Genomic DNA, 25920 nt, shown 5'->3' on the forward strand with positions numbered 1-25920 from the left:
AAAAGAAGGTGTGATGCGAGCAGGGCTGTTTTAAACTATTACAGGAGCAATGATTCATGATTACATTTCTTTATTCCTCACCTTTGCATCTCCTTGTAATCTTAATCCACATAATTCAGCCAATAATCCAGAAGGCACTTCATACAACATGTAAAGTAAAAAATGATTACAATATTTGGGAACAATCTATAATAATTCTACTATGCATCTCTGGTAAAGCAAAAGCTTTGTTTGAAGAGCAGCCATTTGACATCATTTCAAAGGTTAAATTTTAAAATCTCTGCAGATGATATTCATATTGTTTTTTTTTTAAGATGTGAAATTTTACTTTTACCTAATAAAATCAGGGGAGGGTCTGAGGTAAGGAAATGGTGATGTGAGGACCAGCCTGCCTTAACACGGAGGTTGGGCTCCATCTCTGAGGCCTCATAGAGAACATGTTGGTTGTAAGATTTATTTAGAATTTGTTAAGTGGTTGTATTTTACTTATCTGACTAACTTTCAAAGAGAATGAAAGCTTTGTTCAAGGTGAGTAAAGAAGCCTGTAAGAATACTTTTGTTAAAAATTAAGTATGAGAGGCTGATGGTGAAATGAGTAGAAAGCATTAAGCAAGGACACTGACATCTAACCCCATAGACCGAGCGTGAGTGTTTTCAACCCCGTGACTGTCAAGGGCACCGGCTTAACTAAGTACTGGGTGGTACAGAACGACAGAAATGTGCCTACCAGTGCCGGAGTCCCAAAGTCCAAATCGAGGTGGGCAGGGCCGTGGTCCCTCTCGCATCCACCGGGAGGAACCTCCCTGCCTCTTGCGGCCTCTGGCGTCGGCAGGGTGCGCTCCTTCTGAGGGCTCCCGGGGAAAATCTCTTCTGGGCCTCTCTCATAGCCCCTGTTAACAGCTGGAAATTCCTGCCTCGCCTTGGCATGCATCACTGTAATCTCTGCCCCGCCTTCATAGGCATTGTTCTCCCACGCGGCCTCACACTGTCTCCTCTCCGCACCTCTCTGTGTCCAAACCCTCACCTTCTTACGAGGACACCAGTCCTCCAGCGCCAGAGTCCTACCCGCTCCAGTAGGCCCGCGTCTTAACTGACCCCGTCTGCAACCATCCGTCTCCAAGCAAGGTCGCCCTCCGTGTGCCAGGGCTGAGGACTGCTAGCATGCCTCTGCGGGGATAAAATGCACTCCGTAACAGGCCTCACTACCTGGGCTCGCAGAGTCAGGACTGGGACTCGATGCAGTGCGCCGTAACTGGTGTGTGTGTGAGACACGTCCGTTTGAGAAGACGATGGAGGCCAGACACCGCTGACTCAGGAGCACACGCCTACTCGGTACTGCGCACAGTGTCAGGCGGTCACAGGCGCTCCCCAGCCCCCAGGACCCCAGGAGGCGCGGGGCCTCGAGGAGGCAGCGCCATCCCTGAAGTTTAGTTTCTCCGAGAGAGAGCATCACCGAGCCACAAACACAGCGCCTACGGCTCCCAGAGACACGTGAGCCGCCCGGAGCCTCGCACCGCGCTGCTCCCTCACAGGGTTCTGGGTGAGTGAGCTTGAGCACGGCTGGGTGCAGAGGAGCGCCCGTGCTCCGGGTGCCCCGGGCGGGGCGTCGGAGTCAGGACCCACCAGAGAGAAGGAAACCTGCAGCTGGGGCTCCCGGATGTCCGAGGCCGTGACTCCGCCTCCGCGGTTCAGACTGGCCGGAGCCGGCGCAGCGCCTCAGCACCGCTAACCCGCCTCGTTTGCGCCCCGTCCGGCTCCGTGTCTCTCCAGCTCCTCTCCTCCAGCCCCTCTCTCTGAACGATGACGCCTCTCGCTGTGAGCCTCCCCCTCCCGGCCAGGGTGCGGGGCTCCAAACCACTGCTTCCCCCAGTCCTCTGAAGGTCCCGTCACAGGTCTCCATTCCAGCTTGCCCCTTCGTCACTGTCACGGATATACCAGAACAGCCGGCAAACAGCAAGCACTCAATAAATCCCGGTTGGACTGCTGATGCTTTGAATAAATGACGGATGCGCTTCCGCATTGATCTGACAGCTCCTTGCCAGGCTCACTGTGCTTCGACACAGCTTCCTACCACGGTTCTCTACAAAGTGTCCCTGGAGGCCCAACCAGAATCGCAGCGCCTTCCCAACCCTCCCAATCCCAGCATCTCCTCCGTGACTCCATGCCCTTCAGACTCTGACCACCAGGTCACACCCGGACCTGCTGCATGCCCTCCTGCCCGCCCACCCACTCGGGTGCTTTAGCTCTCGCCCCGTCACCCTCGGAGGCTCTGATGTCCACCCTCTGATGGTTTTACGCCCCCTGTAATGCTCTGAGGCTCTGATGTCCTGGCGGGCTTTCTGGTCTCGCCTCCTTGCCTCCATCCTAACCTGCTCCCTTACAGGGCACTCAGCACCCCCACCCTCCTGCCTTCCTGCAGCTGGATGTGGGCCTAGCGTGAAGCCTGGATCGCTGCTCGCCTCTGCAGATCCTGCCCCTCAACCACGGCAGGTGCCACTGCCAGGGTGTCCCTACAGGCTCCCTGACAGCGCACGGGGCTTGCACCAGTTCCTGGGCAGCCACCACCCACACCTCCCGGTCACTACCTGCCAGCCCCCAGCCCTGACCGCCCCGTGCACACAGACAGTGGGTCTGTGTGAACATCCTTTATCAGGCACTGAGACCCTGCCAGCCAGGGTTTCTACCCTCCTAGAAACGGGTACCTCCTTCCACAGGATGCCTGCTATCATGCCACTGCCTCAAAGGCCCTTGTTTCTTCGATTATTTCCCCAAAAAATGCACTGGGTCCAGTTCTATATGCTGGGATATGGAGGCCCACCAAGACGGACAAGCTTGCGTTGCTCATTGGGGAGTGGAGGAGGGGGTGTAAAGAACCAGTAATAAACACACACAGATCCTCTTCACGGAACAGGAGTGAAACACTAGTGCTGGTCCCTGAAGGAGAAGCTCGGACTGGCTTGAGAAGCACCTTCTCCGCCAGCCAGCTCTCCACACCTCTGCAAGCGGGGTCGTCTCCTTCTATAGGCAGCCATCAAACCTTCCTTGCCCTCCACTGACCTCTAACTACAGCCATCTTCTTCCCCTCCCTGTGGACTTTTTAAAAAAGATTACTCTGCACATGCCATCTGCACATTCTTTTTCATTTGGCTGACTTTTAGTTGAAAACGTAATTCGTACAAAAGACGAAAGGAATGTGGAAGAGGCTACTGCAGCTCTGAGCTGTCCCATTACTCACCGACCTACCATAATCCAGCTTCCACTCCCCCAGTCCACAGAGCCCACTCTGGCAAAGGTGGCCAGTGACTGTCCCTCCCTCCACAGTGGGGCTTCCCAGCCTTACCTGACTGTGCCTCTGCACTCCTGACCCGGGTCCTCCTGACCCAGGGAACAGTTCTGGGAGGCTGCGGTGGACTGTCCCGGCCTCACCAGACTGCACTCCTGACCCAGGGAACAGTTCTGGGAGGCTGCGGTGGACTGTCCCGGCCTCACCAGACTGCACTCCTGACCCAGGTAACAGTTCTGGGAGGCTGCGGTGGACTGTCCCGGCCTTACCTGACTGCACTCCTGACCCAGGGAACAGTTCTGGGAGGCTGCGGTGGACTGTCCCGGCCTTACCTGACTGCACTCCTGACCCAGGGAACAGTTCTGGGAGGCTGCGGTGGACTGTCCCAGCCTTACCTGACTGCACTCCTGACCCGGGTCCTCCTGACCCAGGGAACAGTTCTGGGAGGTTACAGTGGACTGTCCCAACCTCACTGGACTGCACTCCTGACCCAGGTAACAGTTCTGGGAGGCTGCGGTGGACTGTCCCGGCCTTATCTGAGTGCACTCCTGACCCGGGTCCTCCTGATTCAGGTAACAGTTTTCAGGGGTTACAACACAAGCTCTTCCTTTCCTGGTGCCTCTGAAGATACTGATGTGAAACACCTTTACCCATTTTTCTCTTTCTGTAAGCATCCACCTTAGGTAAACTGACCATATAATTCTTATGATCTTTATGGGGTGACTTTGAGAGTGAAAGAAGGCAGTATTAATAATTATTACTCTTCAATAGTGAGTGTATAGAACTAAGTCTGCTCCATACAGACTGGGAATATATGGTCCCTCTGTTCTCTTGGGAGATCACATCCACTGTTGTGGTTATAACAACTACCATTTGCAAAAATAAACCTGTAGCCTTGATGCTGATAGTGAATTTTATTTTCCAATCCTCAGATATTGATTTCCTAAGTCCATGCATGCTAAGTTGCTTCAGTCATGTCCGACTTCTTTCCAACTCCATGGACTGTAGCCCGCCAGGCTCCTCTGCCCATAATTTCCTGAGCAGGAATAGTGGAGCAGGTTGCCATCTCCTACTGCAGAGGATCTTCCCGACCCAGGGATCGAACCCATGCCTTTTATGTCTCCTGCATTTGCAGGCAGGTTCTTTACTACTAGCATCACCTAGAAAGCCCTGATTTCTTACAGATCTCTCAAATTCAGCATAGCCAAAGCACAGTCCTACCCATTCCGAAAACCTGCTAATCCTCGTCTTTCCCTTCTGGGTCAGACAGACAACCCGCCTGCTCGGCTCTCGAGCTGGGGGCTCACTGCGCACTTCCTGTTCCGCCTCACCCATCTGGTTTAATCACCAAGACATGCTGGCTTCAGTTCTGAAGATCTCTTTAGTTCACCATCCCCACTGGACCATGGTCGTAACCTTTCATCCGACCTCCTGGCTCCAGCCCTGCCTGCCTCTGGTCCGTTCCACCCTGCAGTCAGAGGAGCCTGAAACCACCCACACCGTTGCCCACCCCTTTCAGTGGCTGCCTGCCACCTCCAGGGTAAGGATTCTCGTCAGGCTCTCGTTCTTGACCCCTTCACCCTCACAACTCTCAGGAGACCAGGCAGCTTGTGGAAACACGCACACACAACCCCCCACTAAGCAGTCTCTTCCAAGCTCTTCGTTCATGCTGCAGACCTCATTTCACTCACCTGCGTCTACAGCATTTTCTCCAGTCACACAGCCTGCCCGGAGGGGAGCTTGGCGCCTCTCCTGAACTCTCCTGCTGCTGCCCGGAAGCATTAGTCTGAAATTAACCATGTTCTACTAGACTTTGTCCTACTAGTTCCTACAATTACTAGTCCTACTACTGTTTCCTACTAGTTGGTAAACTTCATAAGGACAGGGGCAGTGCCCCTTAAATGCTTCATAAATAGTCATCCTATTTTTAGGAAATCTCACCTACTGTTATGGATTTAAACCAGCAAATTAAAATAACTAGGACTTCATATTTAAATAAACAACTTCATTACCCCTACATTTTTTCACTTGTGTCTATGTGTTCTATAAGGTCTTAAAAATGAACGAGGGCTTTAGCCGTCCCAAATTGCCAAGTTTTATGAAATTAATTTTTAAAAGCAGATCTTAGGATAGGACACAGGATGATTAAAAATATGGTTGTCATGCGCAAAAGTTAAGGAAAGAGTAAATAGTTAAGACTACAGAAAACCAGGATAGATTCCAATAGCTGTCTGGCTTGAAAAATTTTGTGAAAATATTATCCAAAAGTAATTTTTTAAATAAAGAGGCTTCTCATTCCTTTTGTTTTTCATGTAGTATGTTCAGTCAATCAGTCATGTCCGACTCTTTGTGACCCCATGGACTGCAGCACACCAGGCCTCCCTGTCCATCACCAACTCCCGGAGTTTACTCAAACTCATGTTCATTGAGTTGGTGATACCATCCAACCATCTCATCCTCTGTCATCCCCTTCTCCTCCTGCCTTCAATCCTTCCCAGCATTAGGGTCTTTTCCAATGAGTCAGTTCTTCAGATGAGGTTGCCAAAGTATTGGAGTTTCACCTTCAGCATCAGTCCTTTCGTAAGTATTCAGGACTGATTTCCTTGTTTTTCATTACTTATATTTTATAAAAAAAAATCACACTATTTTTCAGTGGGAGATTAAATATCCTAAAATCTATCCAAACATTCTTCTCTACTTCCCAGATTATTTCCTCTTATGATCTCCATGTTCTTACCCAGAAAGAAAGAATTTTCTACTTTGTATGTCAAAACCCCAAACTATTTGACCTTCAAAGCATAGAGTAAAATTACAAGTTTTGGATAAAATGTGATGCTCCTGTCATTTATTCATTCAAGTAATTTGGGGGGAATTGTAAAAGTATAATCAAGAATTTAAAGAATATTATTAGTTTTAGCAGAGGGATAACAACAGCATCTGGCACAACTGAAATCTAATGAATAAATAGAGAACCACACAGTAATTTAACAGTCAAGATTATGAATGACTCCAAATAGTTTATGTTCCTCTGACAAAGTCCCACTCTTACAGTAGTTTTTTACTTCCTACTTCATCATCGCATTGTGCAAACATTCCTAATTACATTTTGGCTTACAAATCTGGTTTTGTGAGCTCTTCCTTTTGAAAAGGAAAACAATTTGAGGTATTCTGAAATTTAAAACATGCTCTGCTTTTCTCTTCAAGCTGAGAATTACTGGACTATTCCAAAGGGTCAGGCCCAGGTTTTCCAGCTAGGCAAGCACCCTAAGGTAGATCCTATGAGACAAAAATACATCTGCCCCCGGCCACTCCACTGAGAAATACGTCTAGTCAAAATTTAACTAAAGAAGTTAGAGTAGCTTTAAATGCAATATTTATTTTTTATTGGCAAGTTATTGATACCAGAAAAACAGCTCTCATCTCCTGCTAAATATTCTTGAATATTCCCTACCTGTCAGAAGGTGGAGCTCTAAACATATCTGAAACACTGGCTTTTTCTATGTATGCTTCACAAATGTGTGTAATGACGAGATCAAAGCAGGAGGAAAGTCTTTAGAAAAATGGTTCTGAAGAATATTCCAATTCTCTCAGGATAAAATTACCCACATCTGATACATATATGTTAACTCACAAAAAATATATTTAGGTTGTTCCTCTGAAACTTCCAATGTACTGCCTATGATAAAAATCTAGGTATGGTGATTCCAAATAAAAGATAAAGTGCATTTAAGAGACACAGTTTAAAAAATCAGGACCACCGAATTGAATGTTGGCACGGGCATTAGCACTTACAAGCATCTCGGATGTAGAGCAACATGGCCACGAAGACGTAGTCAACCAAAGTCAGGGTGAGGCCATCGGCAAACAGGGCGTCCCAGACCACCAGGAGGTCCTGCAGCGGGAACTCTCGGCCAAACAGCAGCCGCACCCACCGTCTGCGGGAAACAAAAGCCAAACTCAGGGAACAGTACTTGTGACAGCAATATAAAGAGGAATCATCTTCTCCTGCAACTGTGAAAAAATCATAATTTTTAACTCATCACACTGAGCAAATATTACACGTAAAAACATAATACGGTAAAGTCCAAGTTTTAGACTTTCAAATGCATTTTGTAATTTTATAATGAGGCCACAATCGTTAAACTTTATTCCTATAGGTATACAACACAAGTACAATATTTGAAAAGGGTAGAACTCTTTCATGTGCATTAGAAATCATAAATCTCAAAAAGGCAAGGATAAAAATGAATGTAGTCTGAGAGTGACTTCATTTGTAAGGTTATGAATTAAATAATAATGTTCCAAAATTTTGTATCACTACTGACCTTTTATGTTAACTAGACTCTTGCAAATGGTCATATGACAAATTACTACAGTCAAACAAAAAACTGCATTCTGACATTTCACTCCTATGTAAAAGTATTCATTTTAAAAGTAAATGTGAAAAAAAAAAGATTTTTTTGTCAAGCGTAGACAGTTATTTCAAATGAAACATACAATGACACTTGATTTTTAACTTCAGAAGAACTTATCAACGAGGTTCTCTCTCTCGGGGTATTATTTCAAAACACAGTCACTTCTATGGCCAGGACCAGGAGAAGGGACACGGATGCTACAGAGCAAACACAGAAGCTAACAAGAATATTAAACAGGGTTTGTCTATAATTATATACCATAAATAGTAACACTTCAGACTTTGAGCAAATGCTAAGCCATTTATATCTAATTCTTATAAGAAAATTAAAACAATTCACTTGATATATTTTTATCATTTACTTCTAATTTTATATACATGGCTATAATTCCTTTACTCGAGCCTTTTTCTAGGAACTTCAGCTAGAAATCTATGTGATTCTATCATGCAACAAAGACTCAAAAATTCTAAATTTCTAGTACCAAGAAATAGCACAGAATAGGGGACATTCTCTAAAAATTAGTTCAGAGATATTACCTCTTTGCAAAATTCAAAACCAAATATAACCATCTGTGAGGTTAAAGTGAGGCCAAAAAAAAAAAAATCAGATACTACTTTTTTCAGGGAGTATTACATTTAAGGAGGAATCAAAAAGCTGTGACAAAATAGTGTATAATAACACATACGTATCACAGTTTATTAAGAACCATATGATCAAATACTTGAATTCCTTCATTCATATTACCAAATTAATCAACAGAAAAATTAAATTATATTTTCAACTACATCTTAAATTATGTTACTCAGTTTTTTCAGGAAGAAAATTTAATGCCTAAGTGACAGTAGCATTTAAAAAATGTTACAGAAATGCTTACAATTTTTATTTACCTTTTAATTCTTACCCCACTGCTAATATAAAAGGTTGCTAACACAAAATACATATATGTATTTTGTCTAGTATGCCTATATTTATATGGCTTAGAATAAAACATTACTTCTACACACACTTCTAATTCTTTTAAATTGCAAATGCTAATATTTACTATTTTAAGAAGTACCAAAATATCCCTAAATTACACAGGTTGCTCTTCTTAATTAAAAATAATTAATTGCTTTTGTAAAGAGTGTTGGTGGAACCAATGGGCAAAGAATGGGCAAAGCAAAAAACGCCGGGATTAAACCTGTTAAACCATTTAAAGCTGTTAAAAGGACCTTTAAACTGATAACTGTATGGGCAAAATTAAGTGATTAAAATCATTTAGAACATGGTCATTCAGTTATCCAACTGGCACAACTGAAGAAAAATCCATCAGAGAAAAAACCTGATGCGGACCTAGTGTATAACGTGGTGACCACGGCTGGTAACAGGGTGCTGTATAACTGAAATTTGCTGAGAGAGAAACAACTTAAATGTTCTCACCAAAAATAATGATAATTATAAAGATAAACATGTGAGGTGAGGGCTGTGTTACTTAAATATATGGAGGAACCCTTTCACAACATGCACCTACATCAATCACAATGATATATGCTACATACCTACAATTGTATTTGTCAATTATATCTCAGTACAACTGGAAAACAGAAGTAAATAAATAAACTTGAGAATTATCTTGGATAATGGATGGATAGGTAAACTTTGGCACTTTGAAAATTACATACTCTGACATTAAAGTGACTCCTCCTGGTTTCAGATCTGGATGCCAGCATAAACTCACCAACAACGTCATCCTAGGCCCTGAACCTGCCTGCTTCCAGCCTGGAGCTGACTTCCACGCTTTCCTTATTTGAACAAGCCCATGGTAACTCCTGCTGCAGTTTCCCCAGACACTGCTTCTGTGAGGCCTTATGTGGAGGGACCTTTGTTTCTGTGTGGTTTTCCTGTTATCTCCTACTGAAAGTAAAATGCCTTTTGAAAAAAAGGTGATGTATCATATTACAAAAAACATCATTTGTCAAAAAAAAAAAAGAACTAACAAAGGTTAATACACGACACAAAAATGCAATGCAATCTTTCCCCCTCTTCCTTAAAGTTCAAATTCCTCTCATTTTCTCAGGGACAATCACATCTTTGGTTTCATCACGGGTAATGCAGAGAAGACAAAGGAGCCTACTTCTCAGAAATAATATATAGTCTTACTATTTTTGTAACAAAATGCTCAGTTATTGCCCAAACCTCCTGTCTTGCAACATGCCTGCCGTTCTGGGTTGCGCTAGCCTAGCTTCGGAACCCCTCTGCAGCGGCACATGTGGGCAGCCGCCACCGCAGTGCGGTCAGGCGGGGTGCTCAGACACCCAGCAATGGACAGTGAATACAACACGCCTGCCAAACCACAGCACACAGGTCCTCCGTGCTCCCATACTTAACGTGGGATCTGTGATGTGCCGCTTTACAAGTGTTTTACATTGCTTTATTGTTTAAGTTTCACCTTGCCGAGTACACTAGTAAATAATTCCGGGGCAAGGACCATATTCTGTGTGTGTGTGTGTGTGTGTGTGTGTGTGTGCGCGTGTGTGTGAGAGAGAGAGAGAGAGAGACAGTGACAGGCAGACAGACACACAGAGAGAGCCAGAGAGCTCTTTGTAAGAGAACATTTTGCGCGCGCACGCGTGTGTGTGTGTGTGTGTGTGTGTGAGAGAGAGAGAGAGAGAGAGAGACAGTGACAGGCAGACACACAGAGAGAGCCAGAGAGCTCTTTGTAAGAGAACATTTTGCTTAGTGTTTTACATGTTCACCAAGATCTTTGTTAAACTCACTGTGATGCCAACTGTCACGCAACTTAGAAGCAAAGGTGTAGCTAAGTTGGAAATATAGGTGTCGATCTTGTCAGTGGCAGCATAAAAATAATTCAGGAAGTGGGGGAAACCCAGAAACACAGAAGGAAAGAATTAATTAGTAGATGCCTAGCATGTTTCTTTCATCAGGTTGGCCAAAAAACTTGTTCGGTTTTTCTGGATGATGTTTTGAAAAGTCCAAAGGACCATTTTGGCCAGGCCACTTCCCAGGTGGTGGCAGGGGTAAAGGTCTGCCTGTCAATGCAGCAGACACGGCTGCGATCCCGGGGGTGGGGAGATTCCCTGGAGTAGGAAATGCAACCCGCTCCAGTATTCTCGCCTGGAAAATTCCATGGACAGAGGAGTCTGGCAGGCTACAGTCCATGGTATTACAAAGAGCTGGACATGACTGAGCGACTGGGCACAATATGTAAGACTCTTAGTGGGTTGTACATGTAAGGATATTAAATTAAAGCAAAATATAGTTTCCTCTATTTAATATGCACTTACAGGAAAACTAAGGCCAAATTCTCAAAATATTTAAGAAGTCCTGGTATGACTAATGGAATGCTTTGGGACCAACAATGATCTTATCAGTAATTTAATCACTTTTATCCCAACTAGATTTAGTTCATACGTATATCCACCACACAAAACTTCCTGTGCTATTTTGGGCTTTCTTCATTGAGCTTAAAAGCCAAGAAAAAAAATTCTTTACGGGATGAGTTACCAGCAGAAAAGTATTTCAGTGTGCTTTTGTATTCTCAGAAAGGAAAACGTACTCTAAGAAATAAGGTCTTGTAAAGAAGTCACTCCTAAAATTAACATGCTTTTATTGCAGTTAAAAATATTTAGCGAGAGTTTAAGTTACACTTAAGGGTAGCATTAAACCTTCTTTTAACTTCAGTTTAATTGCTTGATACTATTAATCTTGCATTATGTACATTACACCTACAGATTGTAACCATGTAAACCTTTTATCACTTGTGTTAATACAATAATTCATATTTTACCAGACTTACTTAGTAATTATAAAGTCTACACAAACCAAAAAGACCATCTGATGTATTAAACGTAATAATAAACCACCCGAAGATAGGATAGTCTCTATATCTGTACTCATGCGACACTACTCTCATTTTTAAATTTCTATGTAATTAAGCTGCTATTCCCTTGGGATCAGTAACTCCTGATGGTGTTATTGCTTAGTGAATGACCCATGGAAACACCAAGAAAAATACACTTTTTACTGATCAGCTTATGAAAATGACCAGTGTGACTGAGGTTTAAAAAAACAGCCTTGCTCCAACATGGCTGTGGTGGGTTATGTATGCAGAAAGCAGTTAGTATACTAAATCTTCACTTTTTTTTTTTCTTCCGAGATATGGGTACAGCCACCTCAGAAGAACAAGTAAAATGGAAAAAAGTATATTCAACTTAATTTAACAAACATTATTAGGGCATTTTAAGTAACCTGTGATCATAAAATGATATCACTGGATAAGCATATAAAACTCCAAAGCACAGTTAGATTTTTGCTTAATGACATTAATCTTGTTTTTTGCTTTTGTTCACGTGGGCTTTTCAAAGGTAACAATTTTCAAATGACTAGTGGAGAAGGAACACAGAATCCAAATTTGGTGTTTGTATCAGAGAAAAACAAAAGTAAACCAAAAGTAAACCAAAAGGCCTGATCTTTGTGACTGTCACCTCTCTGACTGAATTTAGGCTCTTCTTATATTGGGTTCCTCTGCACTCAGTTCCTTTGAATTAATTTACCTTGAGTCTTCCTTTATGTCAACTCTGGCAGTCTTAAAATTAGAATAAAATATTGAAGTTATTATAATTAGGGTCACAAGGCATTCTCATCTAACTTCTTTGGAGAGCAAAGGCAAAAAAGATGGAAGACAAAATAAATAATTTTTCTCCAGTTTCCCATTTATTCTAACAGCTCTGCAGAATAAATTATTAGAAGATGCTTAGCCTGTTTGCTGTTTTTTTTTTTTTTTTTTACCTAGTCAAATATATCAATTTGGTCTTCTTAAAAATATCTGGGATCTGCATACATTACAGAAACATCTGAATACTTCATGCCCATCAAACTCTACTGCAAAAACACAAGAAACTGCAACTTCAAATTAATTATTATCTTTAAAGCACTCGAATCTACTTTCTAAGCGCTCCGTGTAATACACAGTTGAGCCAGCTTGAATTTGGCTTTCTGGGAAAACATGCTAAACCTAACTTAATCCCCTCAGAAAAAGTACGTGAACTGTTCAAAGTATATTTTTGACTTTGGGGAAAATTCCCTGTTCCTTTCAGAGGGCAGCACATAGCCCTTTATTAAGGAAGGCTTCTTTTTCCAAAAATAAGTTCCTAATAATTATCGCCATTCCTACTGTAATTTATTCTCTTTGGCAACGGTTTGAAGCTGTTTTGTCAGAACAACTGCAATACACCCTTGGCAAAAATAGCCTGAATGGAAAGCAGAGCCTTGTGCATCCATGGTTTTCCAGGGGCACAAGATGCTCTGAGGCCATGGGGCACAGAGAAAGACCATCACCTGTCTACAGACACGCACACGTCCCTCTTTAAGAGGCAGACCTGCCATGTGGATTACAAGCGTAGTGTTTCAAGGACTGAGGAACTTTAGGATGTATGATTTACCAGCAAGTTCAGATCAATCTACTGAAAGATGGACACAGTCCAATGCCGCTTTAGTTCTGAGATGAGACTGTGCTCTCACTGCTGAGCACTGCAACTGGGGTGCAGCTGGAATCCCCGCTCTGACCCGAGCAGACCCAGGGGTCAAGGCTGCGGAGACGCAGTCTCCTTGCCCGATCCCTTATTCGGGCTTCACTACAGGGGAGCCACTGGGCATCCCCTCGAGAAAATGACTCGCAGGCCACTCGGACCTGTGAATTACAGCACGAAGAACTGACGACGGCTGCTGGTCACACTGGAGTAATTAAATTTAGGCTCTGTGAGAACTAGTTTTTATTTATACTACAAACAAATTTTACTTCTAGTAAGTCTATCAACAGGCTTTGTTCTGTCACTTTATCTCCAGGAAAGGGAGTTATGAGCGAGTCAGTGTTCTAAAAAAGCATACCGAGGCTTCCTGAAGATAATTGCTGCTGTCCTTCCTAATATGAAACTCATTAAAAAACAAAACTTATGTGACTTAATTTTTTTGAAACTGCCATAGACTATTTCACATAGCAATGGAATCAGCCTCACTGAGTAATAGTTTCCAATTTCCTCTGCTTAAATCTCCTAATGCACTCATACACAAGTAGTACCGTTGGAGGAACTGACATGAGGAATAACCCTAAGCTAAGGAACGTCAGGACCCACAGGACTTCAGGAGGGAAGCTGGGCCGCACATGCTCTGCGGTCACACTGTCCAGAGGTAACGGCCCAGTAAAAACTCCCAGCTAGAGTCAGTGGCGACAGTCTGGTTTGGTTTCCCTTCTCTTCTTCCCTTGTGATCTTCCCCAGGAGATCACAAGCTCCATGGGTTGTTTGGTGTTGGACAGAGTGCAGCAGTTAATCAATGATTATTAAAATAACACAAATTGGGACTTCTTTGGTGGTCCAGTGCTTCAGAATCCACCTTTTGAAGCAGGGGGTGCAGGTCTGATCCCTGCATGGGGATCTGAGACCCCGGAAGCTGTGGGGCAGCTGAGCCTGGGGGCCACAACCGGGGAGCCAGAGCTCCGCAATGCTGGGCGCTCCTGAGCCCGGGCTTCACAGGAGAACCCCATGCGCACAACCAGAGAAACCCCGATGCTGCAAGGAAGACCCCGTATGGCCAAAGGCAAAAATAAAAACAAAACCAAAATGAACATGAATTGCCCTTTCCCAGGCCCACTCTTATTAACCAGGGATCTTCCGGATCTTGAGCTTGCAGTGATCGCTCGCAGGTTTCCCAGCTGCTCATCAGACACGCCCCCGTGCTGCCCTCATCTCTGGGGGGATCCCTGGGAACACACACTAGTAGTAAGTGACCACACCCGGGAAGGAACTGATCAAGGCCTCCTAAGCCTGCTGGGGCGTTCTCCCTTCACTTCCTAAACTCTGGCTCCCTGCCTGCCTGCACCTTAGATGCACCGCAGCTGTGGCCTGGAGTCTGCTAGGACCTTGCCCTCAGAAGTGCGATCCTAGGACCAGATGCATCACTGGGGAGCTTTTCAGAAGGGATGAAGGCTCCTAGGCCCCCAATACAGTCCTGCTGGTCACACTCTTCGTTTGACACGACTCCAGGAGATCTCTGTGTATACTAAGTTTGGGAGCCACAGACTAGGTGGCAATTCTCGGTTTCCTATGCACTCTGGTGCCAGCTGTCAGCGCTCCTAACCCCACCACGCGTTCCTGGGCAACGTTAAGGCGGGAGCAGAGCAAAGGCTTAAACTACTGGATGGCTCTTCCAATTAGAGTAACGGCCTCAAGCTCCAGTGTGGGTCACACATGCCTGGAGGGCTGAGTACAACAGACTGCCAGAACCCAAGCTGCAAGTCTCAGATTCTGATTCTGAGATTTAGATGGGGCCTGCTCATTTGCATCCTGAACCAGCTAGTTCCCCGGAGCTGCTGATGCGGCTGATCGCATCACAGTATCACAGCATGAGAACTGCCAGATGAGGTTCTGGTTTCTGTTCCTGTTCCCTCTCAGTGCTGGGTGGGGGTCTTCTAGTCAGCTTACCCAACAGGTGTGGTCACTGGACCCATGCCCACTAAACATCGAGTGGCTGGGACAGGAAGCACACACAAGCCAAACCTCCCTTAACATTCCATCTCTATTAACATCTGTACCTCTCCCCCCAGAAAAACATTACATATAAACATGATCCAATAGAAAGGGGAGACACAGACACTAGGGAGAGGGAGGAGGCCTCCGAAGGCGGGGAGAAACTGGGCCATTCTGATTTCTTTAAACTCCCAGTATATCACAAGGTGAAGAAAGGCCAAGCAACATGAACATTGTGACATTTTAAAAGTTAACATTTACAGGCCAAAGTTTTTAAAATATAAATTTACTATGATGGTTACATACAATCTCAGTTGAAGGTGGAGTGAACACTCTTAAGTGTGGGGTCCTCTGTGTTCAGTCCTGATCTGAAGGCTCTCCTGAGTGCTCTTGCGATCCGCTCTAAGGAGGTGAGAGAGTTGGGATGTGGCAGGACCCGGGTGACTAGCCAAGCACAGAGATATAGCCCATAGTGTGTGTGGGGGGGTATCCAGTGCGTACAGGGGGCAGAGAACCCCAATGCCACCAGGACTCGAAAGGGCATTCTCCTACTCCCCATGTGGAAGCGCTGCAATGCTGGGAACCTGGCTAAATGGTCATCCATTTGGTGTTTTCTGTGTTACCTGTAATCCATTTTTACCCTAAGGTTCCGTGCTCAGATGGAGCTGTCTAAAATAAACGTTCTACCTGGAAAAATAAAGAGCTAAACTCTAAGAGGTGTGCTCCCCAGTGGTACTATTACCATCCACGATGTCCCGGTGGAAGAAACTTCAGGATAAGGGAGTTTCCCTGGAACCTCTCAAACGTCCAGGCACAGCTGAAGCAAAGGAACACCACCCAAATGAGGACAAGCAGAGGCTAGTTATTCAAAGCTTGCAAGAGCAAGGGAATCAGCTACCACCACTTGCTTTCGGCAAAGGATAGGAAGCAGTCAGGGCAGTGAGAAAGCTTCATGGCGAAACAAACAGAAGGCTTCAAGTCTGCTCAACTGGAAGCTCTAAGGGTGGCGGTGGCTGATGAGAGGGGGGAGTCATTTGTGACTGATCTGGGGCACATGCTAGCTTTCTCTAGTTGGTCCTGAGTTGGAAGCAGGCAAAAATCTGGGAGCTGGCAGTCCGTGACCAAATCCTGACTGTTCGGGGCTGATTTTGCTGTAAAGGTGGTGGCTTGGCATCTCACACAGGCCAGCAATCTCTTGTTCTAGTCTGCCTGGCGATTCTCCACTCACACATTCAGTCTTTTATACAAACGCCAGGCTGCTGGGCCCCCGCCTGTGTCCAGTTTAGAATGAGCTACAGTCCCAGCTTCACAACAACCCTGTCTCCAAAGCCAGACAAGGTAGAGAGGCAGGGGCAACGGGTGTGCTGTTTGTCTCTTTACAGAAGTTTATGAAAAGCATGAAACAGTGAAACAAATTCAATTCCCTATGTGATCAGAGAGGAGCTGTGGAGGCCTCTGAGGATTTAATCAAGTTTATGAACCCTCTCCTCTAAAATATACACACATCCATACACATACTCATGGGCAAGCCAGTTCAGGAGTTCAGCTGATCCATGGACCTTAAATTAAGAAGTCATGCTCTATATTATCACTATTTTACTTTAGAGGCTTGTATTGCCATGGAAAGTTACATTATACTGAAAGGAATACACAGCTTCTTTGTGCCTATTTCAAATTATCTCCTTGCATTTTAAAGGACTAGCATAGCTTCCTTCCTGAAAAGGGTCCCTGGATTAAGTGCCTGCTACTGAGGGGCTAATCTTTGTGGCTCGGCTGGTGAAACAGCCTATAAAGTCAGCCCCATACTGGAAAAATGTCCATGGCTTGGCAGCACGCATCTCTGCTAAGCTGGGGGCAGAATGGCTGGGGAGGACCTCATGGACATCCTTCACTGACTTCCTCTGCGGGCACACCCTAGCCCTGATCAGACCACAAGTAAGGCGACTATGAAAAACACTGAGAATCTTCACTGAACACGTGCTTCCTGAAGAATTTCAACTGTGTAGCAGGTACTATGCTAGGCCCTAGATTCTGACATGCTGACAACTTTCAATCATTAACATCCAAAGGAAACTCTGAGTTCAGTCAAAGTCCTATCAGCCTGGGTTTCCCACTGCCGCTCCGCTTTTCTGTGACCCTCCCCGCTAAATGTCCCCATCACCCAGGGTGTGTTCAGGGAATCCAAACTAATGGCAACATTAGCACAATATAATTAGGAAGGTAAAGACAATTTAAAACACCACTGAATACATTTCAAAGCCAAGCATTAATTGCTTTTGGATTATCCACCATTTGGGATTACATGTGCCCTGGTTCCCACCCATTAATGCAGGCGAATGAAAAGTCGCATGTGTCTGAATGGGGCCCAGATGCGTTCAAGGGGGCAGGGCCGACTGAAGGATTCAGTGAGGAAGGAGGCCAGTCATACCGCCACCATCCAATCCAACTGTCCCGGTGACTCTCCTCTACCAGTCGAAGCAAAATGGGAACAGAAGAGGGTGGAGTGGGCTGCTCCACTGGACCCCGGCTCTCTCCTGACAGCTGAAGTTCAGTGTCCAAACAACTTCACAGTCAACTGTGTGTGTGCTTACATCTTTAAGAATAGGACAAATACACACTAAGCAAAAAAACCCCCCGTTTTCTTATGCATAGAAGATGTTATAATTTGTAACGAGTATGGCAAATATTATGCCTTATATGACTTCTTGATTTCTAGAAGTACTATCGAATATATGATCTAAAAATGAGCACTGAACTCTCCAAGAGCAGCATTTCTTCAAGCAGCCTCTGGAATACGTGTGGCAGTAAATCATCCGTGGGGAAACGGCGTGTTTCAGAGACGGGGGCTACTCCGCTCAGCCTGCAGTACGGAGTGGCGGGCCGGAACGGGCGGGCAGGCAGCCTCAGTTACAGACGCCTCAGTCGAGGCCACGCACACCTCAATCAGAGACAGCTCCAAGCTCAGAGTTCCCTCTGCTTTTTCATATCACTCTCGAATTCTCCCCTGTAAGTCCAAACAGGTATCTAACCCAGATTTATATTTTGAAAACAGCCCTGCGCATCTGTGTCCGAGTCACAAGATGCAGACTGCGCAGTAACGACGTGTGGCCATCTGTGTGGTCGCCGAGCGTTTCAGAGTGGACGGAGCGGACGTCCTGAAGGACTTGTTCTGATAAATCGTGGTCAGCTCTTCCATGAGCGTTCAGCTACAGTGCGGTGGTGATTACAGCTACAGGGCCCTACAAGAGTTAGAGTGCTTCCTTTCAAGGAAACTCATTAAGGAAACTATAAAGAACTAAGAACTTACAAAGAAAAATTAATTGCCACTTTTGGTCAGCCGATTTTAGAAAGACTTATGAGGTCTAGGATTGTATATCGGCTCACAGAGAGAACAGAAACTCAGTGAAGTCTAGCTTACTGAGGGCATCATGGTACATAATATGTTCATAAATTAATCTGCTCGTAAAGCAACTCAAATATGAAGCACAAAAACATCCCATAAAATACTTTAAATTTATTTTCATCAACAGCACTCATTTCTTTTCCACATCAGCTAGCAGCTACTGTGGCTGAGAGCTGGTCTGTGAAGCTACGAATCTCCAGTCTCCAAGGCGGAAATGCCACTCTGACCACAGCCTCCTATTTCAGCTGGATTTTCAGTCCCAGAACTCCTCTATGTCCTGTAAAGCTGTATGTCCCGTAGAGCGGAAGCTATGCCAGTTATTATTTTGCTTATTTTGAATGGCTTTTTTGCAAGGTGAAAAGTAATTTTAGCGTGTATGAGACACACAGTGAGAAGTGACTTCCCCCTGAAGCAGTCTTTCCAAAAGCACCTCTTCTGTGTGTTCCCATAACACAGAGGCATTTTCAGGCACCTAGACACCTTTTAAAAACAGACATGGCAAGATACTACACCATGCATTTTAAAATCCAACAACATGATTGCTAAAATGGAAAGTATTCTAAGCCAGCACTTACAGAAATACCTCCTCCTGTTCTGTGACTGTACAGTATTCCACGGAGTACATGTATCATGATCCAACCCATTCGTTAACGTGGGTGCAGTTAGACTCCTCCCGTTGTTGTTGTTATTACTCCTGATACTGCACTGATTACCACGTACAGGTCTTCGTGCTTATAAGTATACCTTGGAAAGAAGCAAACTGCGTACTTCACGTGGTTGCTGCCGTTCAGTTGCCCAGTCGTGTCCGACTCTTTGCGACCCTACGGACTGCAGCACGCCAGGCCTCCCTGTCCATCACCATCTCCCAAAGTTTTCCCAAGTTCATCTCCATTGCATCCGTGATGCCATCCAGCCATCTCATCCTCTGACACTCTCTTTTTCTTCTGCCCTCAATCTTTCCCAGCACCAGGGACTTTTCCAATTAGTCAGCTATCCACATCAAGTGACCAAAATACTGGAGCTTCAGCTTCCTTCCAATGAGTATTCAGGGTTGATTTCCCTTAAGATTGACTGGTTTGATCTCCTTGCTGTCCAAAGGACTCTCAGGAGTCTTCTCCAGCACCACAGTTAGAAGGCATCAATTCTTTGGCACTCCACCTTCCTTAGAGTCCAGCTCTCACAACCGTATGTGATCACTAGGAAGACCAGAGCCTTAACTATATGGACCTTTGTCGGCAGAGTAATGTCTCTGCTTTTCAACACACTGTCTAGGTTTGTCATTGCTTTCCTGCCGAGAAGCAATCATCTTCTGATGTCATGGGTGCAGTCACCATTCACAGTGATTTTTAGAGCCCAAGAAGAGGAAATCTGTCACTATTTCTACCTTTCCGCCTTCTATCTACCATGAAGTAATGGGGCCGGATGCCACGATCTTAGTTTTCTGAATGTTGAAATTTAAGCCGGTTCTTTCACGGTCCTCTTTCACCCTCATCAAGAGGCTCTTTAGTTCCTCTTAGCTTTCTGCCATTAGAGTGGTATCATCTACATATCTGAGGTTGTTGATATTTCTCCCACCTATCTTGATTCGAGCTTTTAACTCATCCACCCCGACATTTCTCATGATGTGCTCAGTGTATAGGTAAAATAAACAGGGTGACAGCAGACAGCCCTGTCCTACTCCTTTCTAAATCCTAAACTAATCAGTTGTTCCACAGAGGGTTCTAACTTGTTTCTTGATCTGCATACAGGTTTCTCAGGAGACAGGAAAGATGGTCTGGTTTTCCCAGCTCTCTAAGAGCTTTCCACAGTTTGCTATAATCCACGTGGTCAAAGGCTTTAGCATAGTTAATAAAACAGAGGTAGATGTTTTTTACGAAATTCCCTTGGTTTCTCTATGAGTAAGCAAATATTGGCAATTTGATCTCTGGTTCCTCTGCTTTTTCTAAACCCAGCTTGGACATCTGGAAGCTCAGCATGCAAGATTTTAAGCAGGACTTTGTTAGCATGGGAGAGGAATGCAACTGATGGTTTGCACATCCTTTGGTACCACCCTTCTTGGGAACTGGGATGAGGATGGACCTTTTCCCGTCCTGTGGCCACTGCTGGGTCTTCCAGATTTGCTATCATATTGAGTGCAACACTTTGATAGCCTCCTCCTTTAAAGTAGCTCTACTTCACTTTGCCAACAAAGGTCCGTCTAGTCAAAGCTATGGTTTTTCCAGTAGTCACATACAGATGTGAGAGTTGGACCATAAAGAAAGCTGAGTGCTGTAGAATTGATGCTTTTGAACTGTGGTGTTGGAGAAGACTCTTGAGAGTCCCTTGGACTGCAAGGAGATCCAACCAGTCCATCCTAAAGGAGATCAGTCCTGGGTATTCATTGGAAGGACTGATGCTGAAGCTGGAACTCCAATACTTTGGCCACCTGATATGAAGAACTGACTCATTGGAAAAGGCCCTGATGCTGGGAAAGATTGAAGGCAGGAGGAGAAGGGGACAACAGAGGATGAGATGGTTGGATGGCATCACCGACTCGATGGATATGAGTTTGAGCAAGCTCCGGAAGTTGGTGATGGACAGTGAAGCCTGGAGTGCTGCAGTCCATGGGGGTCACAAAGAGTCGGACATGAATAAGCAACTGAACTGACTGACTTCATGTTACCTCAACACTTTAATTTTATTCTGGACTCTGAATGCAAATAGTAGTGAATGACTTCAGGAAAAACGAAGGGGATCTGGGAATAGTAAAACAGAGGTTTTCAAAGTATGGTCCCTGGACTAGTAGCATCAGCATTACCTGGGAATTTCTTCAAACTGCAAAATTTGGACCTTCCCTATCCATATCTACTAAACCAGAAACCCTGGCAGAATTTGAACATGCCCTCTGGGTGACTCTGATGCAAGCTCAAGTTTGAAGCCCCTATTTTAAGAATTATATGACAGAATACAGTTCTGGCCCAAAAGCTACCAGAGACCAAGAACATTTTAGTGATCTCTTTTTCCATCTCTCTCAGGCTACAGGGAAGTCTCTTTTCTCAGGCAGAAGTTTTATTGTAATGTCAAATTCCAATTTTTCTCTTTATAAGTTTTTTAATATTCCACCTAAGAATATAAATTAATAATTTTATTCCAGTTTTGTTTATATCACTATTCCACCTGGCATCAATTTGGTGCAAAAAGAGAGGGACAGTTCATGGTTTACCAAAAAGCTAGTTAGTTCTAAAAATTGTATTATTGAATAATCCATTGTTTCCCCATTGATTTGAAATTCTACTTTTATCATATATAAAATCCCCATAGGTACTGAGGGTCCTATATGTACTGACACTTTATTTCACCAATTTTCAACTTTGTAAGTAAGGTATCTTTACAGCACATTTTAACAGGAGGTGGGGCTAATGACAAGTTTATTCCAGAACATTCCTGACTATACTTGAATGCATATATTTAAAAAAAGAAATTGTAATTAAAAGTTTTATTTGTGTTTGCATTTTCAGTTGAGGTATAACTGACATACTATTATATTAGTTTCAAGTATACGATACATGTATATATTGCAAAATGATCACCAAAATAAGTCGAGTTAACATCTGTCACCATACAGAGTTGAAGTTTTCTTTTCTCGTTACTAAAACTTTCAATATTCACCATCCTATTTCACTTTTCAATATGCAATACAGTATCATTAACTATAATCACATACTACACATTGCATTCCCAAGACAGCCATTTTATAACTGGAAATTTACAACTTTCATAATTTATTTTTAATCTGTACATGCATATGTTATATTTTGTTATTTTAAGCTATGTAAACCATGAAAAAATATTTGTTACTTATTTCCCAGCAAAGAAGCCTTCCCTATATATTAGTTGTATTATTTATGTGTCCTTATCAACTCATAAATTTTAGTTTTAATTCCTTCATTTTTGCTTTCTTTAGATTTATTTTGCTGTTATTTTCCTCACTACTACAGATGAATATCTGATTCACTTTTATTTCTTCTTTGTTTAGTATTTCAGAAGTATCAGGCTAAGAACTTCCAAGAGTATTGTTTTAGTTAAAATCAATAAGCTCTGATCAATATACTTAATCATTATTTTCTAGAAATTATACAATTTCAGTTTTGACTTCCTTTTAATATAAGAGTAAAGAATTTAAAATGTTCAGTGTGAGGTTTGACTGGAGGCTGTTTTCTATTTTTTTATTATTAATTTCAAGTTTTGTTGCCAAGAACTTGTACTGGTTCTACTGTGTGAAATTTACTGAAGCTTTTCTTTGCGGCTACTTTAAAAATAAGTATCTTGTGGACATGTTAATTTCATTCTGTTTCTAGTACAGTGAGTTTGATACTTATCACTTAGATCTGACTAATTAAATGTGAATGGTCAGGTTCTCTACATCCCTACCTTCCCGTGAGCTGACCTGACTGACCATGAATGAGGAGAGATACAAGTCATGTATTACTACTACGTTTCTATGTATTTTTCCTTATACTTCCTGCAGCTGTTCGATGATAAATTCTGAGGGTTTTTGGAGAGGAAGGATGGGGAGGTATGTAAGAATTAAAGAAAGCTCTTCCTCATGAAGAGTTTTTTCACTATAAAATGATCTCATTCAATGCTGTTTACTTTAAACTCATTTTGTCTGATATGAATATTATTAGACCTCATTTTCATTTGCTTTTCTTTGTATGTCTGGTGAATTGTTTTATTTTCAGTTTCTTTTACTTCAGAGGTGATTTTCTTACAGTAGGTTGGGTTTTATTTTATTTTTAAAAATATTTCCCTTTTAGAAATTGATGGAGTAGCTGGAATGACACAAAACTAGGCAAAATATATGAAACACAGAGATGTTTTAGAAAATAGATAGCATAGCACCATGGTACCTGACATAAAGGGGGAAAAACATGGGGAACCCTGTAACTGGCTTTCTGTCTGGAAGTCCTTTTTTGAGCACACAGCACGACAAAGAAACCCAAAGCCAAGTGCACTGGTCCTGCTGGGTTGAGAAGACAGAAGGGCTCGGGGAAGTCTGCAGGACATGATAACTTTACAGGAGGGAGCTCTGCAGAGAAGAACTCAGAAGTCTGCACAGGGGTGTGGAGGGGTCTCCCTGACTTTCTCAGAGTGCTAAGGTGTGTATATTTAGCGTGAAATTCTAGCAGGCTCAGCAAAGAAAAACTACCTAAGGAAGAACTCCTCCTGGGGCATGTAAAAATTACAAGGTTTTACAAGGATGGGAAACATCTATGCTCTGACTAGACAGGCTTGATAGAGATTGGTATACACATAGAGAATCTAGTAGAAATACCCCAAGTGCCAGGCCAGAGTTGCAGGGCTTAACTGGTTTTTGGGAAGAGGATACATTAGAATGACACTTTTTTTTAAAAGTGTAAAAGCAAGTATCAAAAAGATCAAGATGATCCAAAAGTAATTTAACAGAGTGCCAAAAGTAAACTCAACATTCCTCTAAAGAAAGACCACAAAATATAGAGATTCAACAACATAACATTCAAAATATGCAGCATTAAAAAACTCACAAAGCATATGAGAAAAGAGTAAAATGTGACATACAACTAAATGTATCAGAAAGGAATAATACCAGTTTTACAGACTCTTCCTAAAAATATGAAAGAAGCAGAAACTCACATTGAGATTCCAAACCAAAAAAAGACACCCAGGAGAAAAACGCTGACACATATCCACCATGAATATAATAAGCATGAACTTTACACATTAGCAAGTTGTATATAAGTGGAACAGAGATCAGAAAGGAAGAATTAAATGATCTGCAACTGTAGATGATATAATTTTCTAGAGAATCTCAGACAATCTATAGAAAAGTTAAACTGTAGTAAGTAGCCTCGGAAAGGTTAGAGGATGCAAGGTCAATATACCAAAATCAATTATATTTTTATGTACTAGGAATGAGCAACTAGAAACTGAAATTAAAAGAATCAGCATCTTCTAACTGTACCCCCAAATCATGAAATATTTAGGGATGACTACAGTTAAGTATAATACTTATAAGCTGAAAACTACCAGAAAATGAGAGAAATCAATAAAGACCTAAATAAATAGAAAGATACACTCTATTTATTGGCTACAAGAGTCAGCACTACAAACTGTTCATTTCCCTAAAGTTGATTTCATAGATTTAGTATAATCAGAATCAAAATCCCAGAAAGATCTCCAGTGAAATTACAAGCTGGTTCAAAAACATCAATGGAAAAGCAAAAAATTAGGAATAACAAAAATAATTTTAAAACAAAAAAGCAAAGTTAGAGAACTCATCTCACGCAATTTTCATCATTACCTAGATCAACGGAACAGAATAGAGGGCTTGGAAATAGACCTATATATAAACGGTCAACTGATTCAGCTAAAGATGTTAAGGAAAATCAATTGTGAAAAACTGCTCTTTTCACAAATGATGTTGGAATAATTGCACATCCACTATTAAATAATTAAGCTTAGAACTATACTTCACACTTTACACAAAAATTAAACTGAAAAACAGACATAAAGGCAAGAACTGTAACATGGCTGGAAAATAAGTGGGAGAAAATGTTGTGATAATACTGTATTGCAAAGATTTCTTACGATACAGAAAAGTCTAGTTATAAAAGGAAAAATGGTAAATTGACCTTTGTAAAAATTAAAAATGTCTCTTTGAAAGACAATGCTAAGAAAATGAAAACATGAGCTACACACTGGGAGAAAATTTTTACAAAATATATGTTGAAAAAATATTTCATGAATGTACAAATAATTACTCAACTGTAATATACAAATACCTCAATTTTTTAAAATTACCAGATGTCAACAGACACTTCACCAAAGAGATATCAGTAACAAGCATATGAAAACATACTCAAAATGATTAATAATTATGGAAATACAAATCACAACCACAACAAGCTACCACTATATAATCACAAGAATGACTTGAAAAAAAGACAAAACCCAGTGGTGAAAAGGATACAAGTGAGATCCTCACACACTACTAGTGGAGTGCTCACTTTGAAAAGAAGCCAGAAAGCCACCTGGCAGTTTCTTATAAAGTTAAACATATATTTACCGAGCAAACCTGTGTCTATCTCCTTGAAATTTGAGGAATGAACTAAATTCACATAAACAACTGTACACAACGGTTTATACTATTTTTTTTCTTTCATAACTAACCTAAACTGGAAAAACTCAAATGTTCTTCAACTAGTACAAGGATAAAACAATTGTGGTACATCCAAACAGTGGAATACTACTCAGTAATAAAGAGCAACAAGCTATTAA

General features: G+C 42.8%; 1 protein-coding gene across 25 annotated transcripts in view; it reads right to left on the reverse strand.

Moving 5' to 3' along the window:
* TBC1D5 (TBC1 domain family member 5) overlaps positions 1 to 25920 on the reverse strand; it is a 559964-nt gene that overhangs the window by 148782 nt on the left and 385262 nt on the right. For all 25 annotated transcript variants that reach the window (XR_011487445.1, XM_070467024.1, XM_070467039.1 and 22 more), the window contains one exon: positions 7076 to 7218. Coding sequence is in view for 24 of the 25 variants with exons in the window: in XM_070467024.1 (XP_070323125.1) it covers positions 7076 to 7218 (143 nt within the window). In the remaining variant the exon portion in view is untranslated. The remainder of the gene's footprint in view (positions 1 to 7075; positions 7219 to 25920) is intronic.

This window comes from Odocoileus virginianus, chromosome 4 (assembly GCF_023699985.2).
Source record: "Odocoileus virginianus isolate 20LAN1187 ecotype Illinois chromosome 4, Ovbor_1.2, whole genome shotgun sequence".
In the NCBI taxonomy this organism is placed as follows: domain Eukaryota; kingdom Metazoa; phylum Chordata; class Mammalia; order Artiodactyla; family Cervidae; genus Odocoileus; species Odocoileus virginianus.